The sequence below is a fragment of the Puma concolor genome, chromosome B1, assembly GCF_028749965.1.
Source record: "Puma concolor isolate L17-30 chromosome B1, mPumCon1.1.hap2, whole genome shotgun sequence".
Classification (NCBI taxonomy): domain Eukaryota; kingdom Metazoa; phylum Chordata; class Mammalia; order Carnivora; family Felidae; genus Puma; species Puma concolor.
The window spans coordinates 65,215,329-65,237,675 of record NC_141670.1 but is presented as its reverse complement, the minus strand read 5'-3'; the positions used below and the strand labels follow the sequence as shown (position 1 = coordinate 65,237,675).

At 36.8% G+C, this 22,347-nt stretch overlaps 1 protein-coding gene across 9 annotated transcripts in view; it reads right to left on the bottom strand.

Moving 5' to 3' along the window:
- Positions 1 to 22,347, bottom strand: part of MARCHF1 (membrane associated ring-CH-type finger 1) — an 892,783-nt gene that overhangs the window by 153,949 nt on the left and 716,487 nt on the right. For all 9 annotated transcript variants that reach the window (XM_086703934.1, XM_086703938.1, XM_086703941.1 and 6 more), the window contains one exon: positions 14,335 to 14,385. In XM_086703934.1, the coding sequence (XP_086560060.1) occupies positions 14,335 to 14,385 (51 nt within the window). The remainder of the gene's footprint in view (positions 1 to 14,334; positions 14,386 to 22,347) is intronic.

The window sequence follows — 22,347 nt, the reverse complement described above, 5'->3', positions numbered from 1 at the left end:
TGCTCATTAATATTGACTTATATTAGTAAGACATAATAAAGTTTCACCTCAAGAAAGGCTAATTCTGTATTTTACTGATAAAAATAATTTTCAATATAAAACAATTTTTTTTTGCCTTAGATATAATATTAAAAAAAAACATAATTTTACTGGGGCACCTGGGTGGCTCAGTCGGTTAAGCGTCCGACTTTGGCTCAGGTCGTGATCTCACAGTCTGTGAGTTTGAGCCCCGCGTTGGGCTCTGTGCTGACAGCTCAGAGCCTGCAGCCTCCTTTGGATTCTGTGTCTCCCTTTCTCTCTGACCCTCTCCTGCTCACACTGTGCCTCTCTCTCTCTTATATAAATAAACGTTAAAAAAATTTATAAAAAAACATAATTTTACTGTGTATTCAGCAGTAAGCAAAGCTTTCCTTCATAATTTGAGCAGGAGGACCTGTATATAAATTGCACGTTGTTCTATTTCCTCATTAGGGTTCATATCTGAGTGAATGAACACATAGTGGATAAAACACATGAAAAGATGGATGGATGGGCCACATTTAATATTTTTCTTCATATCTCCTTCAAGTACCTTGAATATATATATTCACTGAACTATTTCTATCATAAGGCCTGATTTTCTAAATACCTACATTGAAAACCCTTTATCTCTTGGATTAGATGTTGAGCTCAGTGCTTTACACATTGATTTTTAATAAATGTGAACTATTATTATTGTTGTTGTTATTTGTCCACTTAGGACAAAAAGCAAGTCCATGGCCCAGCTGACATAAGAAAAGTGCTCTTTTGCATAGTGTATGCTCATGTACAAACTGAGTCTGCCATTGGGGCGCCTGGGTGGCTCAGTCGGTTAAGCATCCGACTTCGGCTCAGGTCATCATCTCACGGTTCGTGAGTTCGAGCCCCGCGTCGGGCTCTGTGCTGACAGCTCAGAGCCTGGAGCCTGCTTCACATTCTGTGTCTCCCTCTCTCTCTGCCCCTTCCGTGCTCATGCTCTGTCTCTCTCTGTCTCAAAAGTAAATAAACATTAAAAAAAAAAAATGAGTCTGCCATTAAAGTTCACTGTAAAAAACCTGTGAGAAAGGTTTTCTTTTTTCATCAAATGAAATATTTTCAGGACCATTAAATAATTACTATTTTCACTATTTTAGCCATCTTGTTCTGTTCTCAGAACAAAGATGTTTTCACAAAACTAAATCCTTCCATTAGAGCTCTTTCCAAACAACATAAAATTTATTCTGCAGTACATGGATTAGAGAGACATGCTAATTTGTTAGCTTCTTGGTGTGTATGTTTTGTCTGGTTTTTTAGATGGGCAGGCACATCTGATAGTAATTACTAATATTAATGTTAGTATTCTCTTTTTTCTTATTTTAACCAAAGTCATCTTGAAATAGTAGAAATGCCCAAGTTGGGGAATCAAGAAAGCACTTTATATGGAACTGTAATCATCGGGTTACCCAACAGCCTCTCATGAGCAACATATGTTCCAAGACGTAAGAAGCTATGTTCTTTTCACTTACCTCAGAACAAGTACAAAAGATAAGTTTGCTGACTAAATAAATAAAATACTAGTTTATTGCAGTTTGGTCAGCAAAATCTTTCCTTCTGGTTGACCGAAAGTCTATCGTAAGCCAAAAAGTAATTAATTGTTCTACTTTCATTTTTAAAGGTAAAAATAAAAATTTACTAAGTTTGAGATTTTCAGTATGTTGTAAGGGGAAGTACAGTGTATATGGGTTTTAGGTCCAGTGGATGTACAGTTCCCAGCATTCATCTTTTCCTTGGCGGCAGCAAGAAAAACACATTCTAATAATTTTTGCGTTTTCTCACTTCAATACAAAGAGGAGATGAAAATGATGCAAGCGGTTGCTGAATTTCATCTTCAGTTGGCACTATTTATATGTCACTATTCCTTCATAAAGCTTTGACTGTAAATTTCAATGATATGAGAATCAAATGAGGGAATGCATGATATATCTCTGCAGTAATTCGTGAGATAGAGATTTGACAATTACCCAGTTAATCTGATCAACAAAGACAGCCAAATTGGGTAGTTTAAGTCTCAAAGTGGATTTATTTGGCCTAGTCAATCCAAATTGACTATGCACATTAATTACATTAACAACACAGCTGCCAACATTCTCCTCGCTGTAGGATACATGGAAAGAACTCAAAAATAGGTGGTGATGAAGGACGCTGAAAGGAAACAAATGATAGTAAGTAACCAAATAAAATGTAGCTGAGAGAAGCAAAAAAACTCACAAGAAACAAAAACAAAACCAAAAATAACCCGCTGCCCACCCGCCCAGGATTTAATTATAACCTGAAAAAAAGAGAAAAAGAACCAAGGCCATAAAAATTTTTAAAACAACAACTAATATCTAATAATATAAAAAAATAACAGAAAAGGAGAGAAGCAGTGAGAGGAGACTCTGGTGTAATCCTGTGGAAAATATATCAACATGTCTTTTGTGTAAACAGGTTAAAGATGATCAAAAACTCTGACTTTTTTGGCTTTCAATGATTTAAACAATACTCTTTTGTTTCCTTGTAGCATTTGAACTAGAGTACGTCCAAGTCCTTCACTGATCAGTCTTTATAGTTGCTGGAACTAAATGCAGCTATTGTTAGGAGAGGGGAAATCTGCAAAATTATTTCCTAAAATAAAATCATAGGTGAAAAATTCAAGGGTGCAACCATCACACTACCACGTTAGATGCTACAAACTTAAAAAATTTTGTATGGCTTGTTGATACTAAAGATACTCAAAGGAAAGAAATACCAATTTGGCCTCAGATCAATTTTTCTTGTGTTAAGTTTTGAGTTGAGGAAATTCAGTGGGAGAAAGTTATGATCGTTTAGAGTATCAGCAGATAGCATTCATTTTTCTTGCTTATACCATCTTCTATCCCCAGCCCTCAACATTCCACAAAACTATTATTTCATGGCTATTTAGACTTTAAATACATGCTTTTATTTCATCAGAGATTCATTACAATGAAATATATGAGTATCTGCAAAAATGAGAATTAAATTGAATGGAATCATCCTCATTTAAAATAGATATTTTCCATTGGAAAAGAAAGTACAACTGTAAGGTTGCTTTTTTGTTTCTGCTCTGTATAACAGATGATCAGTGGGGAGAGATGATACCCACCCCTGGCACCACAAAACCACATGCTATTCATTCCCTTTCTGGATTATTGTGGGAACCAAATACTGGCCCACTTTTGTTTTATGATCTGGCCTGGAAAAACAACTTCCAACATTACTACAGTATCTCAATCACAGAAATTACTGCTGTGTCATTAATTCCTGGGGCTCATTCATGATCAATAGTTCTTGATCTTCAGTATTTCTTATTATGTGAATATTTCCTTAAGTCAAGCAAAGGGGAATGGCAGGCATTGGGATTTAAGAACGTGCAAATTGACAGTTAAAATAGTATCACATATTTTCCAGATTGGGATTAGTTTTCTAGTTGTTTTGAAAACATCTAGGTACCATTCACTTATTTCTTTCCACAGAGGAGTTCAACATATTTTCAAGAGCAACAACATCTGTCTGATAGAACTTTCTGTGATGATGAAAACATTCTGCATCAATGTTGTTCAATATGGTAAGCACTAGTCACATGGAACTATTGAGCACTTGAATGTGGCCAGCGCAACTGAAGAAATTGTTTTTAAATTTTATATAATTGCAACTAATTTAAATTCAGATAGACACAGAGCTGGGAAGAGAGTGGAGGAGTGAGGCACTTGCCGCGGGCACATAACATAAAAGTGCACGAAAAAATTCAGCAACCACTAGAAGAAAATTTTTAAAGCAATATTTTTTAAAAATCATAATTAATGCAAAAAAACCCACGATGAACAAATATCAAAACTGTAAATAAATGAAAAATCAGTATTACAGATTTTTTCCTTTGCTTCTGGCTGCATATAGCCTGACACAGCACTGATCCTGTTTTTATTTAAAATTTTGTTATTTTAGTTACCATGGAGTTTTTGCAGGACATTTGATTCTTAAAGTATTGCATTAAAATTTACCTTGATTACTGGATTTCTTGGTATCCCCTTAAAGTTTGTGTCTGGGCCTAATGCTTCACTTACTTCACCCTGGTCCTAACCTTAGATGAGAGGCAAACCCAAAATGGAAGGTACCTGAGGCAATCAAGTTGCTATCAAGTGGCTGGATGGTCTTCTTGATAAATGCTACTAAATTGGTGGGGGCTCAACATCAGTCTCTGTTTCTGACAGGTTAAGCATTCATTCAGTGGTGGAGTGATCATTCACCCTTGGTGAGAAAGAGATCATGGCATTGTTGTCCATATATAGCCTCCTTCTCTGACAACATGACTATTCCATTTATGGGCCCTGGCACAGGAATGGGGGAACTTAGGACACAGGCTGGCTGAAATCCACTTGGTAAGACATCCTTTTTACCTTGTTATTAAGTGCCTCTTCTGCAATAGATGCCCCTTGGTCTGTATTAAAGTGTGGTTTTAAAAAATGCTTGGGTGCCTGGGTGGCTCAGTCGGTCAAGCATGTGGCTCTTGGTTTTGGCTCAGGTCATGATCTCACTGTTGGTGAGTTTGAGCCCCGTGTCAGGCTCTGCGTTGCCAGCATGGAGCCTTCTTGGGATTCTCTCTCTCTCTCTCTCTCTCTTTCTGTCTCTCTGCCACACCCCCTGCCCTCTCTCTCTTTCTCAAATTAACGTAATAAAAAATAAAAAAATGCTCATGTGTTATGTACACAGGGTGAAAGGTCACCACTTGACTTAGAATATAATCTATGAAGAGGGAGGTGGCTGGTGAATGATCCGAAAACATTCAAAGAAGCTGAGAGAGGATGGGTGGTATGAAGTTTTAGGGTGGGACCAATTGTATCTACTGCAAACACTTATACATTCTGTTCTATCTTATGTGTACTGGTAACAAGCTCAAGTACTGGCCTTGTTCAAAGATCACCGTTCTATATATCCACACATTCCAAGTTAAGAGAATATGTTTTAAAGCTAAAAAAGCAAAACAGGCTGTATTCATTCATTCAACACATATATACTGAATGTATACTATTTATCAGTCACTTTTACTAGGTGCTGAAGAAGCAAAACTGAACAAAGAAATAAAGTTCTTGTTCTCTTAGAGCTTAAATAAGACAAATAAGAAAATATATAAAATTGCAGATCATAATAAAAACCTTAAATATAGGCAGAGGCAAACCATAAGAGACTCTTAAGCACAGAGAACAAACTGAGGGTTGCTGGAGGGGTGTTGGGTGGGGGGATGGGCTAAATGGATGATGGGTGTTAAGGAGGACACTTGTTGGGATGAGCCCTGGGTGTTATATGTAAGTGATGAATCACTAAATTCTACTCCTGAAACCCTTAATACACTGTATGTTAACTAACTTGGATTTAAATAAATTTTTTAAAAAATGCAGCGGGAAAGGAGATAGGTGCTCACTGATAAGATGGTATCTGAGTAGAAATTAAAAAAAAATGAAGGAAGCCAATCTTGCAGATATCCAAGGAATGAGCATTCTGAATAGCACGAGCAAGGAGGGCAAATGCTCTGCAGCAAAAGCTTTTGTTTGAGGAACAGCAAAGAGGTCAGTGTGTCTGGGGCTGAGTGACTAGGAGGGAGACCGATAAGAAATACAATTAGAGAGATAGTGCAGGGCCAGATTAGGGTTTCTTGGCCAATGTAAGGATTTATGTTTTACTCTGAGTGATACAGGAAACCATCAGAGGGTTTAAACAGGAGCAAGACACTATCTGATTTATATTTGAAAAGAATCATTTTGGCTGTTGTGTGAAAAATAGACCTGAAAGGATAGAAGGGTGATTGTTCCCATCATGTCACCATTTAATTTCTCAGGCTAGTTCTTGAAATGGAAACCCAGTGGGTCAGGCAAATAACAGTAGACAATGGCAAATGTAGCCAGGCAGTGGCCATAATTGCAGTTACTGTGCTTTATGCACTATCATTATTAGAGCGGATCAGCACGATGTGGTATGAAGGCTGGGCATGTACTATGAAACTATTGTCCTAATGACATGTTCTTTTTAATATTCATCATAAATGAATCAAAGCTGGATCAAAGGCAGCTCGCATTCACCTGGCATGGACATCAGTACACATTCCTGATCCTGCCTCAGGGATTTGTCACAATGTAGATTGGAGGTGACCTTGACTGACAACTGTCAAACACGAGATTAATTTATTGTATGATGATATCATGTTAATCAGATCTAAGGAGCAGGAAAGGCCAGTGATCTGAATGTCTCATTAGGATATGTGTGTTCTAGAGCACAGGAGAAAAATCCCACATTCAGGAGCTGGCTTAATCAGTGAAAATTTGGGGGGATCTGGTGTGTTGTGCTTGTCAACACAGTCCCTTCAGAGTGAAGGACAAATTTTGCATTTTAGCACACTGTTAAGAAAGACGCAGAGTGCTTGATAGGATTCTGGGTTTTAGAGGTGGCAAGAACCACACTTTGGAATAATGCTTAAATCCTTTGTCAGATGACTCAGAAGGCTACCAGTTTTGAGTAGGGTCAAGAATAAGAGAAGTTTTTGCAGTAGTTTTGGCTTCAGTATAAGTAACCTTCATGCCAGAGTTGTACTAAGTGGCAAATCCCATACTATTAGAGGTACCATGGTAAATAAGAATGCAGTGCAGATTCTCTGTCAAACTCTGAATGGAGAAATCCTGTGAAAACCCTAGTATTCCAGATCAAGGCTATACTATTGGAGTGGAGTTCTCTTCATAGAAAGCAGCTCCTGGCATGCCACTTGGCTCTAGAAAGACTAAAGGTTTTACCATGGACATCAGTTGACCACACGACTGAAGCTCTCCCTCATGAACTTGGTAACACAAATTATATTGTCTGGTAGGCAGAGCAACAATTCACTGAAAAATTGGATTTGTCCATTATGAGGAGGTAGAGTTGCTGCTATATAATGAGGAAGCAAGACATATTTTAAAACTTGGGGGATCCACTGCAGCATTTTGTTTGTTTGTTTGTTTAACCATGCCCAGGATTAACTTCAAACAGTTGATTACAGAAAACACAGCCTGTTACGGGCATGGTGATAAATACTGGAGGTCAGAGACACTTCACCAGTAAGCTATCTAGCCTAACAGAACTGATCATCCAGAATGAGGGATATTTGGAATGAGTGGTAGGAGATGATGATGAATCATTTATGGCTTTGGCAATTGTATAGCACGAGCTTGTTCTACTAATCCATGTCTTTTATTTTTTTTCCTCAGAAATTATGACCGGTCATCATTTATTAGTATCCATGACAGGATAGAATGAGTTCATATGGATCTGAGTGGTTCAACTGACGGGCCATAGCAGATGCTGCCAGTGTTCCACCAAAATCCAGTCTGGCCTCTTTCATTGTTTCAGTACATGGATCCTTAAGCTTCTGGGCAATTTTGTGTCCAAGATCCTGTAACTGTGATTCCCTTTGAAGAACTGCCCTTGGCTTCTTAGACAGCTTTACCTGTATGTAAAGACAGTCAAAGTACCTGGAACTTTTCCCCTCTCTGGGAGACCTTGAGCTCATGAATGGCTGGTAGGTGAGGATGAAAGCCCTGTTTTCATGCTTCAAGTGGGAAGAACTTCCAGTTCCTTTTATACTGCAGATCCCCCTTGCAGGATCAGGGGAACTTTTCTTGACTTCCTCCTCTTCCCTGTCCTGCTTCTCCCACTCCTTTGATGGCTTCTCCTGAGCTTCTGTGGTTTCTCCATAGTAAATAATTGCAAAAAAAAAATTCATTTTATGACCTATTTCTGGGCAATCTGACCTAAAACAGATTCCTATTATACACTGGTATAGAAAATGTAAGTAGGATATTTTAGTCTGGAATTCACGGTAAAAATCTGGGCTAGAAATATCTATTTGAGGGTTGTTGGCATACTGTATATAGTCATGAGGCTAGATGAGATCACCGAAGGAGTGAGTGCATATAAAGAAAAAGCCTCAGGATATAAGGTTTCAGGCTTTCTTACTCTTTCACTACCACCTTTACCAATTTAACTAAATTTACATTCATTTCCTCAGCTTTGGTCTCAGAACAGACCCTGACTCAGGCTCTATGACAGTTCTCAAATTAGTCTACCTCATTTCTAGTTGTTTCCTAATTATACATCCCATTTTACCTATCAAACCTGCCCTCTAAAGGTATGTAGTCTGAGGCTATGACTGATTTATAGGTCCCCTGTACAAGCAAACCAAGATGGATCTCTCAATAAGTCAGAACATTAAACACCTGTTCAGAGATGCAAATGCTTGGCTCAGGTTCAGCTGAAAGAATTCCCAATACATTTTCCATTTAGGGAACACTTCCACCTTGACCTTGTTGGAAAATAAGTTATAATATTAAAGGCATATCTGGCAAAAATGGAGAGCTAAAGATTTACACAGTAAAATCAAAGTATGTATTTGATCAAAAGAAAGTATTTATTTAAAATGCTATCGCTTCTTGGGGCGCCTGGGTGGCTTGGTCGGTTAAGCGTCCGACTTCAGCTCAGGTCATGATCTCACGGGCCATGAGTTCGAGCCCCGTGTCAGGCTCTGTGCTGACAGCTCAGAGCCTGGAGCCTGTTTCAGATTCTATGTCTCCCTCTTCCTCTGACCCTCCCCTGTTCATGCTCTGTCTCTCTCTGTCTCAAAAATAAATAAACATTTAAAAAAAAATTTAAAAAATAAATAAATAAAAAAAAGAAAATGCTATCACTTCTATAATGCATTGTACACAGTATATCCTTAAAAAATGTTTGTTGAATAAATTGTATTGACTATACCATGCATCTTCATTTATGGAAGAATAAACTAGGTATGTGAATAAGAGAAGAGAAAGCTTTAGAAATATTATTTTAAATACTACATACCATCTTTCCTTAACATTATACATGATATTTCTAGGTAAAGACCAACAGAACAATTTTGATGAACCTTTGTCAAGTAAATGAAGTCTAGGGGATATAACAGGAAATAATGGAAACACAGAAATATTTTGTTAAGATGGTGGCTTTTGAGTTTCTTTTCATAAGTAGATTACATTTTGTGAGCTGCTTCCCACATAGACCAAAATGCCTGAAGTATTTCACTTAAAAGAAAATTCTAGATGTTGATTTGAATTGAAAGTACAGGCTTTCTTTCCTTTTGACAGTTTGCTTTTGAAATATTTTTCTTGTGAAATACATAATATGCTGTTGCTAGTTGAATATAATGATTTCTCAGCCTAGAAGAAATAAAAGAAAGGCCAAATTTGGCTAATTTTACATCTTTAGAAACCTATTTATGAGCCATATGTGGGTTAAAAAGCAGCCACCAGCATTAATATCAAGAGCAGCTTTTCAAAAAACAAACAAACAAAAACAAGTGATGGATAAGTAAATGTTGTTGTGTTCACACTGAAGATATTCTGACAATCTCACATACATTGTTTTAAACCCATATAGCTTGTCTGTAACTTTTGCATCCATTTTAACTTGTTCGACACATACAAATCATATTAGAATAGGAAAAAAAAAAAAAAAGAGAGAATCACAGGTCTGTCTTCTATGTCCTAAAACAAACTAGAAATATAATATAAGAAAAAATTAAAAGGTGGAATGGCCAGAAAAGTCAAAGTATAACACTCAAAGTACAACTGCAATTAAATAATATGGGGTAAAAAGATTCACAGATAAAACTAGGACAAAATTTTTAATGTTTATTAACAATTCAGCTTTTGTTATTTATCCCACACTTGTATATTTCATATTCACAACTGTGCGATCATGTTTATATAATCCTGAACAGCAAAAATAATAATGTTCAATTTCAGACATATTTACTGAAAAAAAGTCTCAAGGACCTTGATGGGTTCTAAATCCATCCCTCTGTTTCCAAGATAGATGACACTTGTCTGTTCTGACTAAAGAGAACGTATCCTATTATTCAGAGTTCCATCTCAAAGGTCCTTAAAACCATTTATGTATCTTTCTCCTTATGATTTATTTTTTTTGTCTTCCATGCCTCATACTTATATCCGTTTAAGCCTACTTTCTTGGTAGTTGATCAAGTCACACCCATTCCTCGAGGCCCTGTTTGTATACCATTCTTCCAAGAAACCATCTCTGATGCTATCCTGTCCTCATCACGTGGAAGTGATCATTCTCTCAACTCCCACAGCCGTCTGTCTATACTTTTTTTGGCTAGCACAGGAGGAGTTCCCATGACCACACCCAGTTCCAGTGATTTTCTAGGCAGCTCGCAGGACTAAATTATGGTCATAATCATGGCTATGTTTATTACAGTGAAAGGATACAAAGCACAGTCACCAAAAGGAAAAGGCATAGAGGGTAAAGTTCAGAGGAAATCAGGAGCAAACTTCCGAATTTATTCCCAGTGGAGTCAAACAGGCTGCGCTTAAATCCTACAGCAATAAGTTGTGACAACAGATGTGAAGAGCTATCTACCAGGGGAATTCATTAGAAACTCAGTGCACAAAGTTTTCATTGGGGGCTGGTCACATTGGTACCTATTGCCTAGCATGTACCCAAATTCCAGACTTCCTAAGGAAGGCAAGTATTTTGGATAAGCCATATATATTTTTTTTTCACAGTTCAGGCACTGTGAACTATTTTTATAATTTAGGGTGGTACACCATTCCTGAAATCCAAGTTCCCAGATGCCAGCCAAGGGCCAACCTTACCAACAGGCCTTTTGGAGATAAGAGTTTCAGCCTGCTCTGTTATCTTTTCTGCACAGGGAGTTATCAGTTCTACTTAATTAATTTGTATATGTGTATATCTCACATATATATGGGATCTCAACTCCTTCACTGTAAGCTCACTAAATACATGGAAGTCCTCATTTCCAGTACAGAATATGATTATTGATGGGTGACATTCCACAAATATTGGTGATTAGAAAGTTCTGCTGGTTCAGTAAAGCATTGTAAGAAATGGACAGGAAAGCAGACTCAGTAGTGTGGTGGACAGTCCTGCCAACCCACTGGGGACAGACTCCTCTGTAGTATCTGCAATTGTCCTGTATCAAAGGATTGGGGATGACACGAACTTGATAAAAATTAAGAAAGATGCTCATTATGAGTAATATTGCCACTGACATAAGATAATTTATTATTGTTAAATATACACATATATAGGTATAAATATATAACTTTTTTTAGGAAACTGAAATATGCTATGCAGTACTTTTTTCAATAAAATTATGTCAGATCATTATTTACCTATATCATAACATCGTATTTTTTTTTACTGTTTATTTTGAGAGAGAGACAGAGTGTGAGTGGGGAAGAGGCAGAAAGAGGGAGACACAGAATCCAAAGAAGGTTCCAGGTTCTGAGCCATGAGCACAGAGCCTGATGTAGGGCTCGAACTCACTAACTGTGAGATCATGACCTGAGCTGAAGTTGGATGCTTAACAGACTGAAACACCCAGGCACCTGACTGACTTAATTTTTACCAGCCTATTATTTATTCTTATTCCACTCAGAACACAATGCATATATTAGAACCTAAGCCCCAAATTCACTTACTTACAAAAAGATTTATGAAGCACTTATTTGGTGCTCTCACTGTGATATACATATTAAGAGTTCCATAAGAAGTATAGCTAATACTTGCCATAGTGCCAGTCACTGTTCTAAGCACTACTCCAAGATGTAGATACTAGAATATATTCTCCTTTCACAGGTTAAGTTATTAAGAAAGTTAAATAACCCTCCTAAACAGTTTCTTTGGAATCCATGCTCTTAATTACTATGTAATCACACCCTTCAAACACTTATAGTCTTTTTTTCTACATAAAAATAATTTTGACAAAATGAGAGAAAAAGCACCCTTGTTCTACTTTAATGTTTTTTCCCCACCACTTTAAAAGTTAAAGGACTCAGTGTACCCACGTGGCTCAGTTGGTTCAGCGTTCAACTTTTGATCTCTGCTCAGGTCATGATCTTACAGTTCATGAGCTCGAGCCCCACATGGGGCTCTGTACTGAAGGTGTTGAGCCTGCTTGGGATTCTCTGTCTTGCTCTCTCTGACCCTCCGCTGCTCTCTCTCCCTCTCTCTCTCTCAAAAATAAAATAAATAAACATTTAAAAATGTTAATGGACTCAAATATTGCTAGATTTTGCCACTTCACAGTTGGTAAGTTATATGGTCCTAATGAAAAGTTTATCACTTAGTAATTCATGAAAAAGTAGTGAGAACTCAACAATGTATTTAGCATTTATGACTGTCATTCTGAATGTGAATAAAAGGAAAGTCATTTTGGCTTAAATAAAATAAACATGCACACAGAAATCTTTTTATCTCTGCAGGTGTCTGATAGTTGAATTTCTGCTATCGCACAATTAGACTATTGAAGAAGAGAGCTTTTCATTTCCCTCTGCATATTATGCATTTTTGTCATTAATTGTCTCCCACATAGGGATGCAATTAATCTATACCAGAGCCTGGAAGAACTCCTAGAAGGGAAACTACACTCCAGACTTTTTATTTCTCAAAGAATAAGTTAAAAGTTTAAAAGTTATAAATAAGCTGCATTATGTCAAGCTCAAACAGCAGCTTGGCAATGCAATATAATTGTACCCCTGGATCATGAAACAATATCTGGTGTGATAAAGGAGTTGTCAGTATGTTTACAAGTTTCTAGGTCAACATGAACATTCAAGTTTAGAAAGATGACAATGTTCTGCAGTTGCAGGCAAGGCCCTTCATGATGTGACTAAGATGAAAGCCATTTGAAAGGTATGTTTTTAATTTACAGTTACTTAAGGAAACCTTCAAATGACTGATACCATCACCTTCGTGTCACTGAGGAGGCAGCTGTATCTCAGGGAGGTTAAGTGAATGTCTCACAGTCACATAAGAAGTGACAGCACAGCAACTTACACTCTGATCCTCTTTCTCCAGAATTAGTACTATCCCACATCGCCCCTCAAAAATCTATGAAGGTCCCCAGATTTGGATATAATTATAAATGTTCAGTCCCATGTATTGAGATACAATTTTTATGGGTCTCTTGTATCTCTGCATGTCTTGTAAGCAGAATTATTCATAGCTTTAGTGCTCGACTATCTTTGTAAGGATGTTTGCATAATGGCTAAGATTGGAACATAGAGATTTTGTCTCACAGAGCAATGGACAGGCATACTTACTATCTATTAAAAATGAGAGTTTCCTAAGTGTAGGGTTGCATTCCTATAACCAATGCAGTGTGTTTGCAAGTGTCACCAGACCATCTTGGCATTGTCTCCTAAGAACTGGCCTCAGGAAACCAGCTTAAGAAAGTCCTGATACTCGGCTACTGCTATTTTTCCAATGAGTAATAAAGTTCTTTGTTTCTGAAAACAAAACACTTCCCTAAATTGGATGTGGATCTATGTTCTATAGTGCCTATAGTTGACAACTATTTGGGGGGCTCCTCTGAAGGAAAAGAATATAAAATTACATATGCAAAATTAAGTTCAGGGCCATAGAGGGTGCCGGCAAGTGAGTGGCCCTGCAGACCAAACTCTATTCATGGTAAATCTATCTTTGTCTGAATTATGTTTTTGGAAGACATAATTTTCCAATTTGATAAATGGCTCTAAATGACTTCTCACTCCCCCAAACACAGAGTCTATACATTACATTGTGTCTCATTTTAGAGAATAGCCCTTAATTTTGTTTTCTAGGCAAAATAAAAATCTAGAGTATCTCTGCCGTGCCATAATTTTTTTTTTTGACATTCTGGTGTTTTGCTTAGAATTAAGACAGTTTAGGGAGTATTTTGTTTTTTTCATCCATTGACTCTATAAAACAAATATGACCAAACTAATGCCTTAAAGTAAGTCATTTCTAAAACCTGTCCTGGTTAAATACCAGCATAGTTGAGCCTAAACTTGTAGAAAAACTGAATTAATGGAAATTGTACCATGAATGTTGATACAATTTCAAGTTGGGTATGTGACAGCTCTGTGATGCTTGAAATGAGAGAAAAAAAAAACTTTTTGTGACACTCCAAAAGTATCAAGTTATCTTTTGCATATAGTATTGAAAAGGAAAAATAACTCATTTTGTTGAAATGAAACCAAATGTGTGTGTGAGCAAACAAACAAACAAAATGTTTGTTGTGTGAAATCATGAAATCGTGCCCCTCATCACAGCAAAAGCTTAAAAGAGTCAAAACCATTAACAAGTCATATTTGTGTACTGCTCCCCCAGATAACAATTCTAGGTTAAACATTATAAACTTTTACTGAAACTCATAAAACATGAAAGTCAATAAACAAATAAATACAGTTTACTTACTTTTGAAATATTACTTGATCGACTTGCAGATCGCCCTGGGGATTTGTCATTCTGAAAAATAAAATTATGGACATTGATTAAGAATTTAGCAATAGTCTTTACTGTGGAAAAAAGAAAGCCCAGCACAGACCAACGTCTAAATGTTCTCTATATTGTTCTGACTGAAAAATATACAAATTGCTTACACACAATGGTTTTTGTCTTACCAAATTTTATTTCTTTACTACAGATCAGTGTCCTTGTGAAAATGTTTCAATTAGCATCACATTCTAGGAGTATTTATGTCCAGGAAATGCTTATTTCTCTAGAAAAAATGTATGCAGTTCCTTTGAAATAAATTAGAAAATGGATATATATTCCATTATTTCCTCTTTCATTTTTGCTACAAGGACATTCTAAGTAAATTCTGTTTCTAATGTCAGTAAATATTGCACACCAGGTACATGGTGCATACATCTAACTCCTGTTATTTTAAAATACATCTTTATTCATCTTTTCTGTCATTTTACTTTTGTTCTATTTTTTTTAAGTTTATTTATTTTTGGGAGAGAGAGTGTGCATGCAAGCCGGGGAAGGACTTAGAGAGCGGGGGACAGAGGATTGAAGCAGTCTCTGTGCTGACAGCAGAGAGCCCAATGTGGGGCTTAAACCCATGAACCATGGATCATGACCTGGGCCGAAGTCAGATGCTTAACCCACTGAGCCACCCAGAGCACCCTCTGTTATTTCACTTTTAAAATGTAAAAATTTAGAGGGGCCTGGGTAGCTCAGTTGGATAAGCGTCTGACTTCAGCTTAGGTCATGATCTCCCAGTTCATGAGCTTGAGCCCCGTGTCGGGCTCTGTGCTGACAGCTGGAAGCCTGGAGCCTGCTTTGGATTCTGTGTCTCCCTCTCTCTCTGCTCCTCCCTGGCTCACACTCTGTCTCTCTCTGTCTCTCAAAAATAAATAAATGTTAAAACAATAAAATGTAAAAATTTCGAAGATAGTTTTAAATTTAAAACAATTAAGTTAAAAACCTTTAAAAATTATTTTAAAATCTAAAACTTAAAAATACACTAAAAAAATTATACCCTCAGTTCTTGCCTCTTAAAGGATATCCAATTTAGTAGAAAAGCATGAGAAAAGCTTTTGAATATTTTAAGAAAACTGTACAATTTTAAGGTAGAGAGAGACCTTAGAAAGCGGAGCCCTTCTTTTGAAACCCAGAAGCATTCTTTTCCCAGCAATGGCAGTGCTCATGCTCAAGCTGGAGTCAGCCTGAGGCCTTCTGTCCAGTCCAGTCTGGTTGCTCGTTCTACTCTGCCAATTATCGGCTAGTGGATAATTGACTGACAAATCACAATGCATGGGTATTATGAATTTTACATGTACCAAGAGATCACAGTACACCTTTCCTTCTGTAGAGAAAATGTTGGAAGGAGCTGTTCTGGAAACCAAGAGTTTGTGAAGGATCTGAATTAACACCTTAATATTCTTTTAAGAAATTTCCTGAGCATCTAGACCTGGTGCCAAAGTGGACCTGCGTAGACAACTACAGTGCATCTTGACAGAGGTTGTTTTTGAGAACTAAGATGTTCTAACAACCTGCAGGTCTGAAATTGCCCCATGATGACTGCTAGAGACAGTTTCAGCAACACAGCGATGACAGGATAAGGCAAATGTTATTGTGGAGAAACAGTAGATGCATTTACTGCAAATTGTCACTGTGTCATGTGCAGGCTTGCACATATTCCAGCTGAATAGTATTTTTTCCTTTACATGCAACATCCATCTCATACAACCACTGATGTCACTGTGGAGCGTGTTATTACAGACCAAGATGAGTCACAACGATACGATTAGTTACACCTCATAACAGCCCCGTGATCCAGCTGGAGATTAATGTATGTACTGCCAGCAGACATTTTTCCTTGATTAGCTGCCTCTGGTGATGGAGAGAGGTACTTTTCTCCTGACATCTCAGCTCCTCTTCTAGATACCAGAAAACAAAACTAATCCATCTTCCCTTCTGAGTGAAATGCAGGATTCTGACACACTATTGTATAGAACAGACGGAAATAAGTCACATAATATAATAGACAGGGAAGAATTTTGTGTAGTAGTTGTTTTGTTATGTTTTCCATATTTCCATGGTATGTGAAAACATAATTAAGGAACTAGGACTGAAAGGTGCTTCAACAAGAGCCCAGAGGTACCACAGAAATTTAACATTACATCAGATAACTTAATTTTGCAAACCAAATAGGACTTTGTGGTGTTTTCAGATAAAAACAAGGAGAGTCAGATTCCCTCCACAGTTGTGAATGAGTTCAGCGTAAGGTTATAATAAGCAGATAAGTCCCATACTTGTCACCAGCATCCCCAAATCTAATAGGGAGGAAGCATCTTCTTGATTATTTAGTACTTCAAGAGATCTTTTAACTTGAGATCCATTGGTTCTATTTTCTCCTAACACAAGATTAGGTATTGCAAGAAATAAAGGAGTTTAGGCAAAGGTTACTTTTTTTTTTTTTTTTTTTTTTGCCAGAGCTAAGCTCCCTGTTGTGTCCATTCCAGTTAATACAGGGGACAGAGGGCATACATGAGTGCTGTGCTGGCAGCTTTGGAGAGGGAGAGCCCTGCTTGCAATTTGCCCTGTGGTAATGCACTGGTTCTGGCAAGATCACAGTTTGACAAGCCAGGACTTTCCTCACTGTAACCTGTGTCTTCACTATAACATGGAGGAGATAATACCCTGGGGATTGTTGGAAGAAGCAAATGAGCTCTACATGAAAACATTTTATAGTTTGCAAGGTTATACTATTTCAATTACTATTCACAAGTAGAGGAAACACCCAAAGAGCTCCCTCAAAAATCATGATGATCATCACAGTTTACTAGACTCATAATTTAAACACAAACATCCTCGTTTCTCTGTCCTGCAATTTTGCCTCTATTGTGGATTAGATTCTGGCATACAAAATTTAAGAATGAAAAATCAAATTTTTCTCTACCCAAGTAAGGAAGTTGGGTTTGCTCTGCTTTTGAAGCAAAGCACCAGAAGCACTTTTGCTCTTGGAAAACTTCCAAAGCTATCTGTTTCATTTGCTACTAATTAATTGGGTGGATTGTCCCATTACCATTGCAATGACAAATTCTTCTTCATAGATTAGTCAAATACAGTTGTCATACCTCATTATGATCAGTTGAAATTCTTTACCTTACATTAAATAGCAGCTGTCTTAGATTCTAATGTAACGTACTGGTACTCAAATTATAGTGACCTTTTAGGGGACTAAAAGTTGGAACCAACAAGAGCTTCAGACAAGTCTGCAAGAAAAGTATGGGATCATCAATCAGTAATGTTGAGTAGCTATCTTAGCAGACTGGTTTTAGCAGACCATTCACAGTATGCATAGAGTTTGACTTCTAATTCAGAAGTGCTTTTTAATATTGACAAGAAGTTTCTAAGTTTTGTTTGATATAAATATATCTGGCATTGTTAGTTTTGTTCTGTGATTATTATTAGTATAATGATTGTTTTTCAAATTTGATCTTACTAAACATGGCTGGATTTTTATTACCAGAAAGGAAAAATGATTACCAAATGAGAAAATCATTACTAAATTGTTTTAACACATTTTTAATGTTATAATCTGAGGAAAATGACATAGTTCCTTCAAAAGGCAATACTCTGTGTTAAAGAATATACAATATGGCTGGACATGTATGTATCTACACATGGATATTCTATATATTGTACCATTGATCAGAAGAGGGCAGTAAGGAAGCTTGAAGGAGGTTGTTTTATGTGAACTTAAGGAAAAAAACAAAACAAAACAAAAAAATTCCTGCCTGAGTGAATAAACCAGAATAAGATTCACACATTTCACTGATACAATGTTATTCTCTAGTTTTTTTCCTTGGTCCCCCTCACCTCCACCCCCTACCCCTGTCCAGGCTAAAAATCAAGAATATTTGAAAGAAGAAAAAGAAATGAGGCAAATTTGAAGGTCATCTGAAGAATTCTAAGTAGAAAATGGAACTATTTTTACTAAGGTAATTAAAACCTGTAATAAAAGTCTTTGAAAGCAATGTGGTTTATAAATGAAAAAAAAAACACAGAGAAATTGTATGCAATAAAAACTTGATTAATAGATATATTTAAAAATCTCATGTCCACTAAGTGAAAAATACTGTTTTTTAATGTCTATGAAAGATGTAAAATTCATGTACCCTCAAACAGTACCTTAACAAAAAAACTTCAAATAGAGATTTATAGGGCACTTCTTTTGATATTGAACCAATAAAATTAGAAATAAAAACTTGAAATGTGACTAATAAATCTTAATCACCACTGATTAACACATTTTTAGATAATACTTGGTTCAATGAAATAAAAGTCTTTGGAAAATTATAGCCAGAAACTCTTGAAAATAATATGCTAAGACTTATAGAGAACACAGCAAAAGCTATATCCAGATAAAATTTATAACTGTAAAGGGGCGCCTGGGTGGCGCAGTCGGTTAAGCGTCCGGCTTCAGCCAGGTCACGATCTCGCGGTCTGTGAGTTCGAGCCCCGCGTCAGGCTCTGGGCTGATGGCTCAGAGCCTGGAGCCTGTTTCCGATTCTATGTCTCCCTCTCTCTCTGCCCCTCCCCCATTCATGCTCTGTCTCTCTCTGTCCCAAAAATAAATAAAACGTTGAAAAAAAAAAAATTTAAAAAAAAAAAAATTTATAACTGTAAATGCTTTCCATATTAAAGAAAACAGTAATTAAACAAAATAAAAGAACATAGAAAAATGAAAGTAATCAATTATAAAAGCTAAAACTCATTAAATTGATATAAATAAGAATAATACAGAAACGTTTTCTTAAGGCAGGTCCCTGAGAATAATTACAAAATAGATGATTTTCTAGTAAGGCTTATCAAGGGAAAGAGAAAGCAGGAATAGATAAGAAAGGATAAATGACCAAAGACACAGAAAAATTAGAAAAATTGTAAAAGAAAGCTACACGGAATGTTATTGCAACAAATCTGAAAACCTAGAAAAAAATCAACCATATTCTAGCAAAGTAAAAGTTGTCAGAATTTATTTAAGAAGAGGAAAACTTAAATAGATACGGTAATTAACAAAGAAGGGATTAGATAAGTAAATAGAAGTCTATATGCCCTAAAAAGAATAAGGGCATGATGATTTCCAAGTAAGTTGTACCTCATTTTTAAAAAAAAATTTTTTTAATGTTTATTTATTTTTGAAAGACAGAGAGAGACAGAGTGTGAGCAGGGGAGGGGCAGAGAGAGAGAGAGAAAGACACAGAATCTGCAGAGGCTCCAGGCTCTGAGCTGTCAGCACAGAGCCCGACTTGGGGCTCCAACTCCCAAGCCATGAGATCATGACCGGAACCGAAATCGGATGCTTAACCAACTGAGCCACCCAGGCGCCCCAGTTGTACCTCATTTTTAAAGAACACGTAATTTCAATTTTATTTACGTTATTCTTGACGATAGATACATAAAGTTCCCAAATTCATGTTATTAATCTTGCATAATGTGTTAAGACAGTACCCAAAAAGAAATACAGAAGGAAAAGGAAACTATGCTTTAGTCTTAATTGAGCAATCTGAAATCTGGATTGAAAAACTGAAGAACAATAATATAAGCTATAACTTTTTGGCAGTTCAAGGAAGCCATGTGGAGACAAATCTGACGGAGATATTTCTTAGAGTATTTCACACAATAAGAGCGAGTTTACTGGCTCAGTCTATAGTCATTCAGTAGAATAAAGATGTGTGATAATGCCAGTGAAGGTCACACTATATTTTTTAATATGTCAAATTATTGACATATTTCAAGACCTGCACTTGTTGGGGACTTAGTTGAGGGTACTTTGGCTCATGATACCCAACAGAGAATATTTCTAAGGCCCTTGTCAAATATCAGTTGGGGGGCCGGCCACCTTGGTAAAGTACAATAAATTAGTTTCATTTCCTCTGACTCTTAGATTCTAGATGCTGAGAAGGAGAAGAGAGGGCCAAGTTAGCTTTTGGTAAAAGAGTGAGGTGGGAGAGAAATACCTCTATTGTGCTGGTCTATGATCCCTTGACTGCATTCTTGCCCCTTGTTCTCAGTTTTAGGAAAAACTGAATAACTTACACAAGCTCTTTATATGATACATCCTTTTAAAATGAGCTTTCAGATTTTTCCACTATTTTAAAGTTTTTCATTTTTCATCCTTTAAATTTTTGCATTAGAACCTTAAGTATAGATGTATCTATTGCTTCAAAATATTTGCAATAACCTAACATCTTCTCTTCTGTTTTACATAGCAAGTGATCTCTAAAGTAGATTCTCAAGTATTTACAACTGAAGGTCTCTTACACAGATAAATGGAAATTGCCCTGGCATTCAGGGGATATAATGGTTAATTTTATGTGTCAACTTGGCTGGGCCATAGTGCTGATATGTTTAATCAAACATTCTTCTGGATGTTTCTTTGAAAGTGTTTTTTGGATGAGATTAACATTTACATCAGTGGACTTTGAGTAAAGCAGATTACACTGTATAATGTGGATAAATCTTACCCAATCAGTTGAATGCCTTAATAGAACAAAAACTGACCTCTTCAGAACAAGAATGAATTCTGCTAATTCTTCCAGCAGAACTGCCTTTGGGCTAGAACTACCACTCCCCCGAGTCTCCAGCCTACTCGCCCACTCTATAGATCTCTCTCTCCCTCTGTGTGTGTGTGTGTGTGTGTGTGTGTGTGTGTGTGTGTGTAGAGAGAGATATACATATAGATATAGATATAGACATAGACATATCTATCTATCTATCTAATCTATCTATATCCTATATTTCCTATTGGTTTGGTTTTTCTGGAGGACCCTAATGCATATGGTTTGTTTTATTTCTATTTGTTATTCTTTCTTTCCCATTGCTACTAGTATATTTGCCTTTTATTCTTCTTCTTTCAAAACTCTGCTATCTCTTGTGCTGTGTTCATAAGAATTCCTCCAGCTTCTTTATATTTTATTAAAGTTTATTTATTTTGAGAGAGAGGAAGAGCATGAGCGGGGCGGGGGGGGGGGGCAGAGAGAGAGGAGAGAGAGAGAATCCCAAGCAGGCTCTGTGCTGTCACTGCAGACCCCGATGTGGGGCTCAGTCCCACAAACCGTGAGATCATGACCTGAGCTGAAATCAAGAGTCATTTACTTACCAACTGAGCTACCCAGGCATTCCTAACTTCTTTTATCTAAATGTGTGTGATGCTTATGAATTTTAGTCCAAAATACTGGCACACAAAGAATGTCACATTCCATAATTTCTCTAAAACTCAAATCTGCCTTCAGCCTCCATCTGTAGTATGGCACTCACCTGAGAGAGATGCAAAACTTCTTTTTTTTTTAAATTTTTTTTTTTCAACGTTTATTTATTTCTGGGACAGAGAGAGACAGAGCATGAACGGGGGAGGGTCAGAGAGAGAGGGAGACACAGAATCAGAAACAGGCTCCAGGCTCTGAGCCATCAGCCCAGAGCCCAACGTGGGGCTCGAACTCACGGACCGCGAGATTGTGACCTGGCTGAAGTCGGACGCTTAACCGACTGCGCCACCCAGGCACCCCGAGATGCAAAACTTCTTTAAAAATATTAGCATATATCTAAATCATAGTATGCATCTTTGATACACCAGCAGTGCATCCAAAAATGCATAAGGAATAGAATAAATAAGATTTATTCCAGACATTTCTTTTTCAGGAAATCTGTCAATATTTCATTAGATTAATACATTGAAAGAGACAAATATAATGATCTTATATGCCAAAAAGATAATTGACAAACCTCTGCAGTCTTACTACCATGTAAGTGCTAAGTACAATAAGAATTGGAGGAAATCTTTTAAAGTGATAAAGACAAGATTTTAAAATCAATGCCAAAAATTATTCTAAATGATAAAATACAAGAACTATGAAATTCTGTTAGGGATGTTTGCTCTTGCTATTACTATTCAACTCATCTTAGAGTTTCTAA